The 12,254-nt window shown below is 39.9% G+C and overlaps 1 protein-coding gene across 1 annotated transcript in view; it reads left to right on the plus strand.

Moving 5' to 3' along the window:
• LOC114095200 (cytosolic beta-glucosidase) overlaps positions 1-12,254 on the plus strand; it is a 188,811-nt gene that overhangs the window by 76,256 nt on the left and 100,301 nt on the right. The window contains exon 2 of the mRNA XM_027938386.2: positions 3,949-4,059. Coding sequence (XP_027794187.2) covers positions 4,002-4,059 — 58 coding nt within the window. The 5' untranslated portion in view covers positions 3,949-4,001. The remainder of the gene's footprint in view (positions 1-3,948; positions 4,060-12,254) is intronic.

Genomic DNA, 12,254 nt, shown 5'->3' on the forward strand with positions numbered 1-12,254 from the left:
CTGAACCATTTTCTATTGGTGAGAAAGGTGTGTTGAAATCACCCATTATTATTGTATTAAGGTATATTTTATTCTTTATGTTGAATAGAGTTTGTTTTTTATATGTAGGTCTATTGACAATTGGGGCATATATATTTACAATCAGTATATCTTGTTATTGAATGATTCACTTAACCAGTGTGAAGTGACCTCCTTTTTCTCTTTTTGACTTGAAGTCTACTTTGCTAGATATGAGTATAGCTATTCCTGCTTGCTTACCTTCTCCATTTGCATAGTATATCTTTTCCATCTTTTCACCTTCAGCCTATGAATATCATTGCCTGTAAGGTGAGTTTCTTGTAAATAACATATAATTGGTTTTTGCTTTTTTATCCCGTCAATCTATGTCTTTTGGCTGGAGAGTTTAGACCATTTATATTCAGTGTTAATATAGAGAGATGATTTGTATTTCCTGCCAATTTGATTTATTTTAAATGCTTGATTCTGATTTAATTTGATTCTTCTATCTTTGATGTGTCCAGGTACCTGCAAGCATTCTAGTAGATAATAGGGAATGGATCCTAACTATCTGACTTAGCAGACAGGTTATTTCCTGTGAGGGGGGTGTAGTGTTATGTATCCTCCTGAAGAAAAGCTCCATATATCCAGTGTTGTTAAACCCAGTGGGTTCCCCCATGTATATTTTGGAGAGTGCAGGGTGTGGTGGTCTAAGATAGAGGCATTGTGGTCTCTGTGATATAGCACTGGTTGACCCTTGTGGGGTATAGAACTGCTGCCTACTGTGGAGTCCACAGGTCACAGGTCAGTGGACTTTTATCTGAGCATACTGGTAGTAGCTGGTATCTCTGGGATATTCCTCTGCAAGCTCCTTTATGGGTTGTACTGCATTGTATATATGCTGAAGTTCTGTGCTGGGTGCTTGGGGGTTATCCACAGGAATATTCTTATGTGGATCCATGCATCTGAATGAGATACATCCAGCAATTCTGGAACTCACAGCAGTGGACCCCACTAGAGATGCTGCGGCACCAGAAGTGACTTCCTTTGTTTCTATGATTTTTATTTTTATTTATTTATTTATTTTTACCAGCTGGTGCTTATTAGTCAGCCCAGAGGCCTGAGTCTGTGTGTTTAAAGAATGCTGCATCTGCTGGCTGTTTCTGGATATGGGGAGCAGAGGGCACAGGGATCAGGGCTGTCACTGACTGCCATAAAACACTGAGCATCTGCTTCCCTCTGTGGGGTCTTTTTTATGGCAGCCAAGAGCTGAGTGCAGATTCTCAGTGGGCAGTCTGTGGCACTGAAGCCTCCATCCTGGCTGCTGCGGACCATTGGTGTTTTACCTGTCACTGTGACAGCAGTAGGGTCGTAGTCGGTCATCTTTGCCTCAGCTCTTCTGTGGAGTCCGTGGGAGTGCTGGGTTGGGGTTAGCACTCTCCAGGAGTGATCAGCGCTCAGGTCTGTTCCACCCTATTCCCCTTGTCCATAGTGGGGAAGAAGGAAGGGGCTTCTGTAACTTTCATCTAGCAGAAATCCCTCTACGAGTTCCTTCTAGATGGATTACTGAGACAGCCCATTTCAGAGGTGTTCCCTCTAGTTTTATTTGTTACTCTGTAGGTGGGAAGTTGCATTGATTATATTTCTTCTGGCCAGTTGTGGGTGCCACAAAACGACTGTCCTGCCTGGCATAGTGTTCAACCCACAATTTAGAATGAACTTTATGATCTCCTTCACTGTCTTTGCTGCCCCTGTCACAATTTATCTTGGTTTACTTTTTTTTTTTTTTTTTTTTTAATATATAACTTAACTAAGTAAGCTGATGGTATTTTCCTCTCCCTCTTGCTATCTTTGTTACTCCTTCCTACTAACCCCACCCTGATCAGGGTTCAGGGCCAAGGAAGTTTATTTTTATTTTCTGCTCCAGTAACAAAATCCCAAGTCTTTCCAAGTCTCAAGCTGCCTGGTATTGAGTTCTCAAGTGTTTGCTCCATTGTCCACCTCTCTGGTCAGCTGTTCTTTCGTGGTACTGAAGGATCTGATTAAAGTTGAGAAAAACTAAATTCTGTTTGTGGAAAAATAACTTCAGAGAATGTGGAGCACTGAGAAGATGATGTTACTATTATTATTATTTTGCTGGAGAAGCCTCTTGAGAGGGCAGTAATAATGAGTGAGGGACTACTGGCGTGTACCCTCACTGATGGGATAACTAAATTTTAACACCACGTCCCATAGCGGCTTGTAGACCTAAAAAGTTGCAACACTGCCATCTAGTGCTTCACTACGAAAATATTTTCATTTTTACTTTTTCATTCAGTTAACAGTAATGGCTTCAGGAATGAATGATTTGAGGCTAAATTTAATAGTTTGACCTGCTCTTTTTGCCATTTATTTCACCAAAGATGTACTTTTAAATATTTTCCTCCTTTTCTTCCACATTTAAGCTCTTCTTTCTTCTTTGGGTTAGAATAATTGGAGAGGGGGTTATTTCAATTCAGACCTTTTCCCACATCTCATGTTCCAGGCATTACACAGCACAGTATGATCCAGTACCCACTTGGGAAAGCTGAAAGGAATGCTCTTCCCTGATTACTCCCAGTTCCTCTCCCCACAGGCACTTTTTAAAAAATTCATTTTGGATCAATTTTAGATTTGTAGCAAAGTCTCAAAGTTAGTACAGAGAGTTCCCTTGGACCAGCCATCTAGTCTCTCCTGTTGTTGACATTGTGCACACCCACTGGGTGCCAAGCTCAGAGGAAGAAGAGTCTCATAGCAAGGCACATGTCTGCAAAATTTCAGAAATAGGAGCTTGAGGAGCAGAAAGGGAGGGCTGGGGAACAAAAACGTTTATATATACAATATTAGAGCTTCTGTTGTCTTCAAACTTATCAATAACTTCATTGGAAGCTAGAAAAGCCTAATCTAATGCCTTTTAAAATTTGGATTGAAAATCGTTTCCATCATGAAATCCAGTATTAAGCAAACTGCATATCAAGTGTGATGTTAGACTAAAGATAATTCCAGAACTGTAGGGTTTTGAAATTCTTCTCTCCCAGGCCCCCTTTGTCAGAAAGTCATCAAGGATTTGTTTCTTTGAAAGGGGAGAAGAAACAAAGGTGGGGAAAGACAAGAGGAGAGGGGAGGGGACATGAAGGGGATGATAGATTATAGTTCCATGGTAACCCACAAACCAACAGTGCAGAATGGGGCAGGGAAATAGAGTTGCCTGAACAATCAGAGGATTTTACTGGAGATGTGCTTGGGGATGAGTTAGTGATAGGTATAGAGAAAATGAAATAAATATAAAGAGCAGAGAGTAGAGCAGAGGATAGTTACAGGTAAGCATGGAAGCAGTGGCATGGCTCAGCTTCAAGTTGAATGTGGTCACAGTAACACAAATATCAACTTTATTTCATTAGGAAAAGTCATCTCATGTAGGGTGGATGGGGGAAGGCCGTGGAGATAGGAGAGAGGAAAGAAAGAGCAATGTACTAGATCTTGCATCCTTACACCCAGAAGTCAATAGTTAATTAATTAAAAAAAATTAAGTAGTAGCAGCAGCAGAAGAGCCTATTATTTTAAATCACAGGGGAGTAAATAACAGAAGAAATGGCTGAAAATGTTCTTGCTAGGGAGTAGGGCTCAGGCATTGGGAGAAATTGCTAAAGAGGAATGCTAGTAAGATTGCGTAACTTTTAAAAAAATGTCCATGTGTTACAGTAAAAGGTAAAAAGTCAACTTAGCACACAGGCTGACCCAGTTGTGTTGGGGATCAGGCAGAGTGGGGGGAAGCAGGTGCAATTGTTCTCTTTGTACAAAGTGACTTGGATTCTTCTTATGGTGGGATCCTTTTCTCTGCCTTCCTTCTTGCTGCACCTACATTTGCATTCTGGGACTTTAGTCTGGGGTGAGAGTCCACTTATTTGCACAGTTGTTTGTCTCCTCTGTCAGAAAGGGTGCTGAGTTCCTGAGAGCTGAAGGCAAAGCTGACAGATCCTGAGGCCATGGCTTTTCCTGAGGGATTTGGATGGGGGGCAGCCACTGCAGCGTATCAAGTGGAAGGTAGGAGAAGCTCCCTTTCCTTTGCCATGGCTGGAATGTTTTGTTACTGGTGGCTCCATATGCCTGGAGATGAGGGTCAGACAAGGGGAAAAGAAGAAGAAAAAGGGTCGAAGAATCTGCAGTGTTCTGAATGCAACAGTGCCCCTTTTCAGACAGAAGAGGCCATGTTCCCTTCTGTCTTTCCTCAGGCACCAAGGGTGGGGTGCAGAGGTGCTCATTAAACTGTAGTTTCACTCATTCCAAGTTTATCTGTCACTCCCCTTTTCAGCTGCTTTTATGATTAGTTTCTTGGACATATTTTCCCCAAACCCTTTAAGAAGAGAGGAACATTTCTTCTACCGGTGGGAAAAATATTGAGTAGTTTCCTTCAAAGAGACCTTCATTAGTTGGGAAAAGTGCCCTGTTCCTAGTGAACACAGAGCCAAGCCTAATCTTGTACATGGCACCTCATTTCCTGGGGGAAGCTGAGAAGCAAAGGGAACAACTAATTTTAAGATTTAAGATGGTAACGGGTATGATTCAATTGCAGTGGTATCAACCTAAGACAGGAGGCTGACGCCTAAAGGTCAGTTTTCCGATGACGGGTAAGAACCATATGTTGAATTGGACAACCTACCAGGCACGGTCCTTAAGCCACATTGCTTGTTGTTTAATTAATCAGAAGGGGGGAGATGCTGGGAGCCATTAGCCAAGTAGGTATGACAATTTCCTTGCCAGCGTACCCCATGTTGCTGACATGTTGCAGCGACATTGAATGTAGGTGACCTTGCTCAAGGACCAAGGCAGATTAGGGTGTTCCCGGTTTTAAGATAATCGTGTTTAGGGCGTTCCCAGTTTAGGTTCCAGGTTTAAGGTTTAAGATTATTCCTGCTGGGAATAGGGCGTATCCTGCTGCCAGAGTTCCCCTTGAGTTCTCACGGGATTCAGACAGTATATTTTGGGAGACAGAAGCCCAGTGGAGGTGGATTTGGGCAGAGAAGGTGGATTTGGGCAGAGAACGTGGATTTCCCCAGAACGTGATTGTAGACGGCTGGTGTGAGTTCGGGAATAAAGAGTTGCTGTTTGAATCTACAAGCTGTGTGGTGGCTCGTGATTGTGTGCCCAGCCAGACTGCGGCAATTTTCCCCAAACCCTTTAAGAAGAGAGGAACATTTCTTCTACCGGTGGGAAAAATATTGAGTAGTTTCCTTCAAAGAGACCTTCATTAGTTGGGAAAAGTGCCCTGTTCCTAGTGAACACAGAGCCAAGCCTAATCTTGTACATGGCACCTCATTTCCTGGGGGAAGCTGAGAAGCAAAGGGAACAACTAATTTTAAGATGGTAACGATAACTCTGAATGGACTCGGGGTCTGAGCCCTGGCTTCCATCCCCCCATGCCTAAGCATGCCAGTATGGTGCCCTCCCTGAGTCTCGGTTTTTTCATCTGTAAAGTAGGAAGATTAGCTTTACTTTTCTAAAGCACATCTATTTTTCCCCTAGGGAATAAAAGGTTAATCGCTTATCACAGGGAAAATATTTATTTGGTCAAATAAGTGTGTAGAACTCTGGGTTAAAGGAAGCTAAGTGAGTCTCTTGGAGTAGTTTCCTAGGGTTGCTGTGACAAATTACCACAAGCTGTGAGGCTTAAACAACCAAATTTATTCTCTTACATTTCTGGAGGCTAGCACTTGTCACTTGAAGATGTAATTAGCTAAGTTAAGATGTGATCATAGTGGAGTAGAGTAGGCACTTAATCCAGTATGACTCATGTTCTTTTAAGAAGGAGGAAATTTGGACACAGAGACATACAAAGGGAACAACATGTGACGAAAGAACCATTATAAGCTAAGAAATTCCAAAGACCAGTGGCTACCACCAGAAAAATCAGGAAAGGACACTGCCTAGAGTCTCAACAGGAGCATGGCCTTCCTGCAGAACCTGAGTTTTGAACTTCTGTCCTCTAGAACTGGCAGAGAATAGATTTCAGTTGGTCAGGCCACTGGATTGTGGCTCAGCAATCCTTAGAAAACGAATACACCAACCAGCACTGGTAAGTCAGTCAATGAGAACTTCCCCACTTACGGGAAGTGCTGTGGTGGTAATAGGGTATTGTGGTGAAGGGTTATGTATGTCAGCATGGCTCCTCGAGGTTGGATGGCCAAGGAGACTCTGTGAATTAATGTCATTTCATCTAAAAATTGAAGGTCAAAAAGAGGGTCATTTAAAGGAGGATGGGGAAATTTTTCTAGACAGAGATAGAATACAAGTTGATCCTGGCACCACTCAGGCTGCTTATGATTCCCAGCTTCTGCTGCTGTTTCTGAGATGCGCAGACAGAAGAATGAGGAATCTCTGATATACCTGCTCTCCCAGCCATGCAGAAGGTAACTCCTATGGGACATTGTATATTATTGTACATATATGCTCTGGGGTACAAGGCTCTTTTAAAGGAATGTTTAAGAATGTCCTGGTTAGCAGGGATGTCCCTGCCACCTTTCTCACAATGGTATCTTCTTTCATCTTCTCACTGGTAGTTTCTGCTTGGTTAGGGGAGATAATTAAACAGCCTGGCCTTCTAGGAGTAAGGAAAAGAGGAGATGATCTTTGTGAGTTTCTTTCTTGGAAGGGAGGTCAGACAGATCAGAGAGGAGGTGGCAGAGCAAGGGAAGGGCCGAGCCTGGTGACTGTGGACATGGACCGTAGAGCCAGCCTCCTTAGACGTGGTGTCTAGCTCTTCTTTTTACTAGCTTTGTGACTTTGGCAAGTTACTCAAATTTTCTGGACCTCCTGTTAAAAGAGGAAAAAAAATACCCCAACGTTTCAACACATTTCATTTAGCAGAGTTTATCTGAGTGAAGAAAGGATTCATGAATTAGGCAGCACCCTAACCTAAAAAGCTTCAGAGAGGTCCACCCAGCAATGTCATCAGGCAGTATTTACATACAGAAAATGGAAGTTACGTATAGAAATAGCTGGATTGATCTGAATAGGATGTATCCAAGTGCATTCTACTGTCATGTATAAGTAATTAGGAAAAAAAAAAAGAAATAGTTTGGTTGCCACTCAGCCTTGGCCTTGTTTGTATGTATCAGGACAATTTGCAGTTTATGATTGTTTGAAAACTTAGCTTCTATGATTGTCCCAGACTTGATTACTTGTTACAAGAATAAATTCTCAAGTTGGGTTGTGGGTTTGTTTGTATATTAAATTAGATTACAATTCCCTATGTATAGAGGAATGGTTAAGTAAAAAAAAAAAATTTTCTCAGTATTGAGGATTGAGCCCAGGACCTTGCAAATGGTATGCCAGTGCTCTACCACCGTGCCTCAGCCCTAGTTCTTTTTATTTCATTTTGAGACATGGTCTTGCTAAGTTGTCCAGCCTGGTGTTGAACTTGCAATTCTCTCGCCTTAGTCTCCTGAGCAGCTGGGATTATGGGCATGTGTCACCATATCCAGTTAGCTTTAACTAAATTCAATATAATTGAATTAAATTCTCCACATTTGGCCAGTCTATCAAAACTGACCAGAGATTTTGAAAAACTAAACAAAACCCTGGGTTCTGATATCCTTTCTGTCACTATCATAATGGACTTGTTTGGTCTCAGTATATATTTCAGAATTTATGTTGTCAAATTAGTTGGATGGTTCTTTATGCTTTGTTCATGTTTTTGTTATTCTAAACATAATGAGATGAATTCACATTCAAAAGATGGCTGCATACAATCATTTAAGACTTTTGAGTAACTACACTCTACCATGGAGAATGTTATGATGGCTATCAGGAGAAAAGAACAAAGAAATTAAACTACTCTCCTTATAGGAGTCTCCATGCACCAAACTTATCAAAATAAAATAATTTCAAAGTTCAAGCAGTAAAGATTGTTCAGCAGTACTCAAGCTCATCTGGTTATGATAAAGTCACTTGTGTTGGGTATGATGGCAATTAGGGGTCATAGTCACTACAAATTTACCTGATTTAAAGAAGCATTGATTTTTGTAGTTAGCCTTTAACACCAGTCATAGTAACCTGGGGACATACAACAATATACAAATTAGAAAACCCTGGAATAGCCAAGCTCTCCATCCACTACTCAGAATGCCTGCCAAACAATTCTTAGCTATCCCTGGAAGCAAATCATACGTTCTCTGTTCTTGAGAAATTCCCTTAATGTATTTAGTGAGAGTGTCTAGTGTCTAGAGAAATAGTAGCATCAGCCACCTCTTAAATATAGCTTTTGATAGTAGTAAAAATCATAGAAAAGGCAAGTATAACATTCAATTTGGTTCAGTATATACACAAACCAACAATATGGGCAAAGAGTAAATTTACAGCTATGTAATATTAACTTGAGAATTTTTATTGAAAATTCACCTTTCAAAGAGTGTCTTCTAACTCTCTGAACCCCAGGATGTCTTATTGGCCATAAAATCCAAGATTTTCCCCAATTTATGGACTGGCTTTAAATTCAATACAAATGACACTCCACCTCCACTGAGAGTGAATCCCCAGGAATCCCATTGAGACCTTCCCTTAGTGGAAACTAACTTATCTATCTTCATCTATTTCAAGGTTGGTGTTGTTGGTGCTAATTTTGGTTATTGGCTACTTTGGTCTGTGATTATGGGAGGTTTTTTTGGAAGTCTCAGTGGAAACTCCTTGGAAGGCAAGACTGAGCCAGGCCAAAGAGCAAGATCTAATCGGGGAAGTGATAAAATGAGTAAGCAAACTCTCTGCAGACCAGATAAAGGCACTTGGTGGCTGGAAGAGGGCCACCTAATCGCATCTGAGCAGAGGTCAGTTAAATTTATTTGCTTAGCTCCTGAACAAGGTCCACTGGGAAACTTGCTTTCATGTCGTTCTTTTATAGTGTGCTGGAAGGGTAATTACCACATTGAGTGGAAAGGGAGATTACCGATTTAATTGGTGACTCCATATAAGCAATGACTTATACCCACATAGGTGGTCTCTAGGCCTTGGTAGGAGATGCACATACTTCCACAAGTCTGGAAGCACGATATAATAGTCTTCCATTATCTGTGGTTTACTTTTCCTGGTTTCTGTATCCTGAAGTTTACAGCAAGTGAAAAATGTTAAGTGGAAAATTAAAAAAATAAACAATTCACAAGTTTTAAGTGTTACACTATTCTTAATAGCAGAGTAGTCTTTCTTCTATATGTTTCCTCTTCTCATTTCGGAACAACTAGTCATTGTATGTAGGAAAAAAGTGACTGTTTCCCTTAGTCAAAGCACATCTTACTTTCCTTGCATACTTATATACAGAGTTGTTTCCCTTCTTATATAAATTAAAATTACATGCATTAATTAGAATTTCCAGTGAACAATGGAAATCAAGTAATGGTAAATTGTCTGTCACACCAGCAACCTGGCAAATCTACAAATGGTTACCTACAGAAGCATGCACTTTCCCATAGTATGGTTTGTCAGTGTGGCACAGTCTGTTTTTATTAATGATCCCAAATATCTTCAATTTCTCTATAAGAAATTCTGGGAGGCAAAATTTCATCTCAATTTTCCATTCCTGATGATAAGAATACTAAAACCTTCTGGTTTGGGAAGGACATATTTTCTATGGAAATTTGATCTTACTTACCTCTTTTAACCCATTTTAGACAATTTTATTAGGATTGATTATAAAGATGAACTGCTAAATAGCCAGTTATCATCTTAAGTTATATTTTTTTTTACTAATGAAGTTTTTAATATAGAGATAACATAAATTTATTTTCCAAGGAAAACTAGGTAGTAAAAGTTATGCATCCTCATTATATTTAGCACTGAAAACTGTGAAGACACGCCTCTTTCCATCAAACTAAGAATCTTTTTTGTTTATTAAAAATTGCTCAGATCACGTGGACATGAAAAGAATTTGTGTTTATTATTATTTTTGGAGAGAATACATCATATATAAAGTTATTTTTCTTAAAACCAATTAAATAGAGTTAAGAATTTAACTTGACAATATCATAAAAAAATGGAAAAAATATGAAACATATTGTACAGGTATATGCACATAAATAGATAGGCAGAACAGAACTCAGAGCATTTTTTCCTAAAATTTTTGCCATGTGCCAATTACCATAATATAAATCTCATTAATTTATTGAAGCATATCTGTATCCAAATTGTTCTTCTGGCCAAACGAACAAAATTTCCTGCCCAGATGGCTAACGCTTTTAAATAATATTTGTGAAAAAGACCTTTTAAGATTAAAAAAAAAAATTTCCTTTAGTAAGGAACCTGGTGAAGAGGCAATCTTTGATTCATTTAAGGTTTTAGGTCCTTCTGTGTACCAATTAAATAATGTATCCCATTGTTTTTTGGTGGCATTTTGGATTCTGACTTTCATCATGAATTTCACAAATGATTAAAACTTCCCCACTGAAGCAACTGTAATTCTATTTTGTCCTTAGTTTAACCCATTTTCTAAAACAAACAAAACAAAGAAAACACAGGTTCTGGATCATAACTGCTGTATGTAACATTAGCTAGTAATCTAGAAAGTGAGGTCTCAGACTTCTGGAGTCGCTGACTCCTTCAATCTGGATAAACCCATTTTCAAAAGATGTCTAAATAAGGACTCTAAATTGATCCAGCCTAGTTTAATTACTTTGTCCAATACAATTCTGGACACTGATCAGTTAAAAAATGCTCAGGTAAAATAAAAAAACCTCAAAATACCTGGGACTCAAATCTGAAGGACAACTTTCATGACCCAAACTGCTGCCCAACTTAATGGGCACAATGGGTTCTTCTGGGCACATTTAGTTACTTGGTGCTCCGGGGCCTTGCTGAATGTATACTTCAGATCTCACTTCTGAAGCTAAACAAACAAACAAACTTCAGACAAATTAAATTTAGCAGAGTTTACTGAGCAAGGAAATGATTCATGAATTGGGCAGCACTGTGAACCAGTAAAGATTCACAGAGTCCCACCTGTCCATGTGCACAGACAGTATTGATAAAAAAAAAAAAAAAAATGAAGGTGACATATAGAAATAGCCTACTTACAATTCAGCATCTGCCTAATTTGGACATATCTGATTAGTTTGCAGCCTGTGATTGGCTGAAATCTTGGCTGCTGTGATTGACTAAGACTGGGTCACTTGTCATAAGCATGTACTTCTCAGTTAGGTTGTATTTATTTACATATTAATTTAGGTTACAATTCTCTAAGTCTGGAGACAGCTTTAGGACAAATTTAATCTGAAATATGGAGATAATTATGATGTCTACTCTATAGCATATTTAAGGGGTTTAAAAAAGATGATGCATGTTAAATTATTGCACTTAGTAAGTGCTCCATGTATGGTATTCACATTTAAGGATGGCACAAAAGACTGAGGATGACCATGGGACCTGTAGTTAACTTGGCCTAAGTATGCAATCAGTTGTGCAAGAGAATACAGTGAGTTCTAGTTCTAAGACACTTTCCCTGGTTTGTTATGCCAATTTACACTCTCACTAGTGGTGAGCGAAGGCACGCTTTATCAACTTCTAGTCCATGCTCACTTAGGACTTGGGGCAACCTTAACTGTCTGTCCTGAGCTGTGGTCTCTGCAGTAGTGCTGCACATTTTCCGTCTGAAGGTCATGTGTCCCATGCTCTTTGCACTGGGTTTGCTTCTGCCTTACACTAAGGTTTTTATGTGTATTCCTTAACGGCTATTGTGTTGTTGTTAAGGCTCCATGAACAGCTTCCAGGACGGGGAACTGGACCCCATGTGCTCTGCTAAGGGTTGTCAGCCTGCTATCTTTGTCGATGCACAGAATCACTTTCTATGTCTGCTTATTTTCTACCCTAGGAGCTCTGGATTTGAATCTCAACTCAAGCACTTATTAGCAGAGCAGGTGCAAATAAATTTTTTAGGCCTCAGTTCCTTAATTATAACATAGGAGGATGGTCATACCCACTGTGTAGATTTGTTCTGGGTTAGCATATAAAACCGGAACACAAGAGTGCCTGGTGCGTAGTGCTGACTAGATACGGACACTAATACGCTGGTATCTATTCTGTTGTTTCTCTCTCTCTCTGGGGAAGAGTTACGTCATCCTCCATTAGTGGGAATGGGCATTTCTTGTTTTGGCTATAAATTCAAATATACTCCCTCTTTTCTCTTCTTTGACTAGTTCTATCAGGAGATGCCGGGGAGAGTTAGTGTTTAACCATCTCTTTCACCATTGCCTGGTTTATAG

This window comes from Marmota flaviventris, chromosome 7, assembly GCF_047511675.1.
Source record: "Marmota flaviventris isolate mMarFla1 chromosome 7, mMarFla1.hap1, whole genome shotgun sequence".
Taxonomy (NCBI): Eukaryota; Metazoa; Chordata; class Mammalia; order Rodentia; family Sciuridae; genus Marmota; species Marmota flaviventris.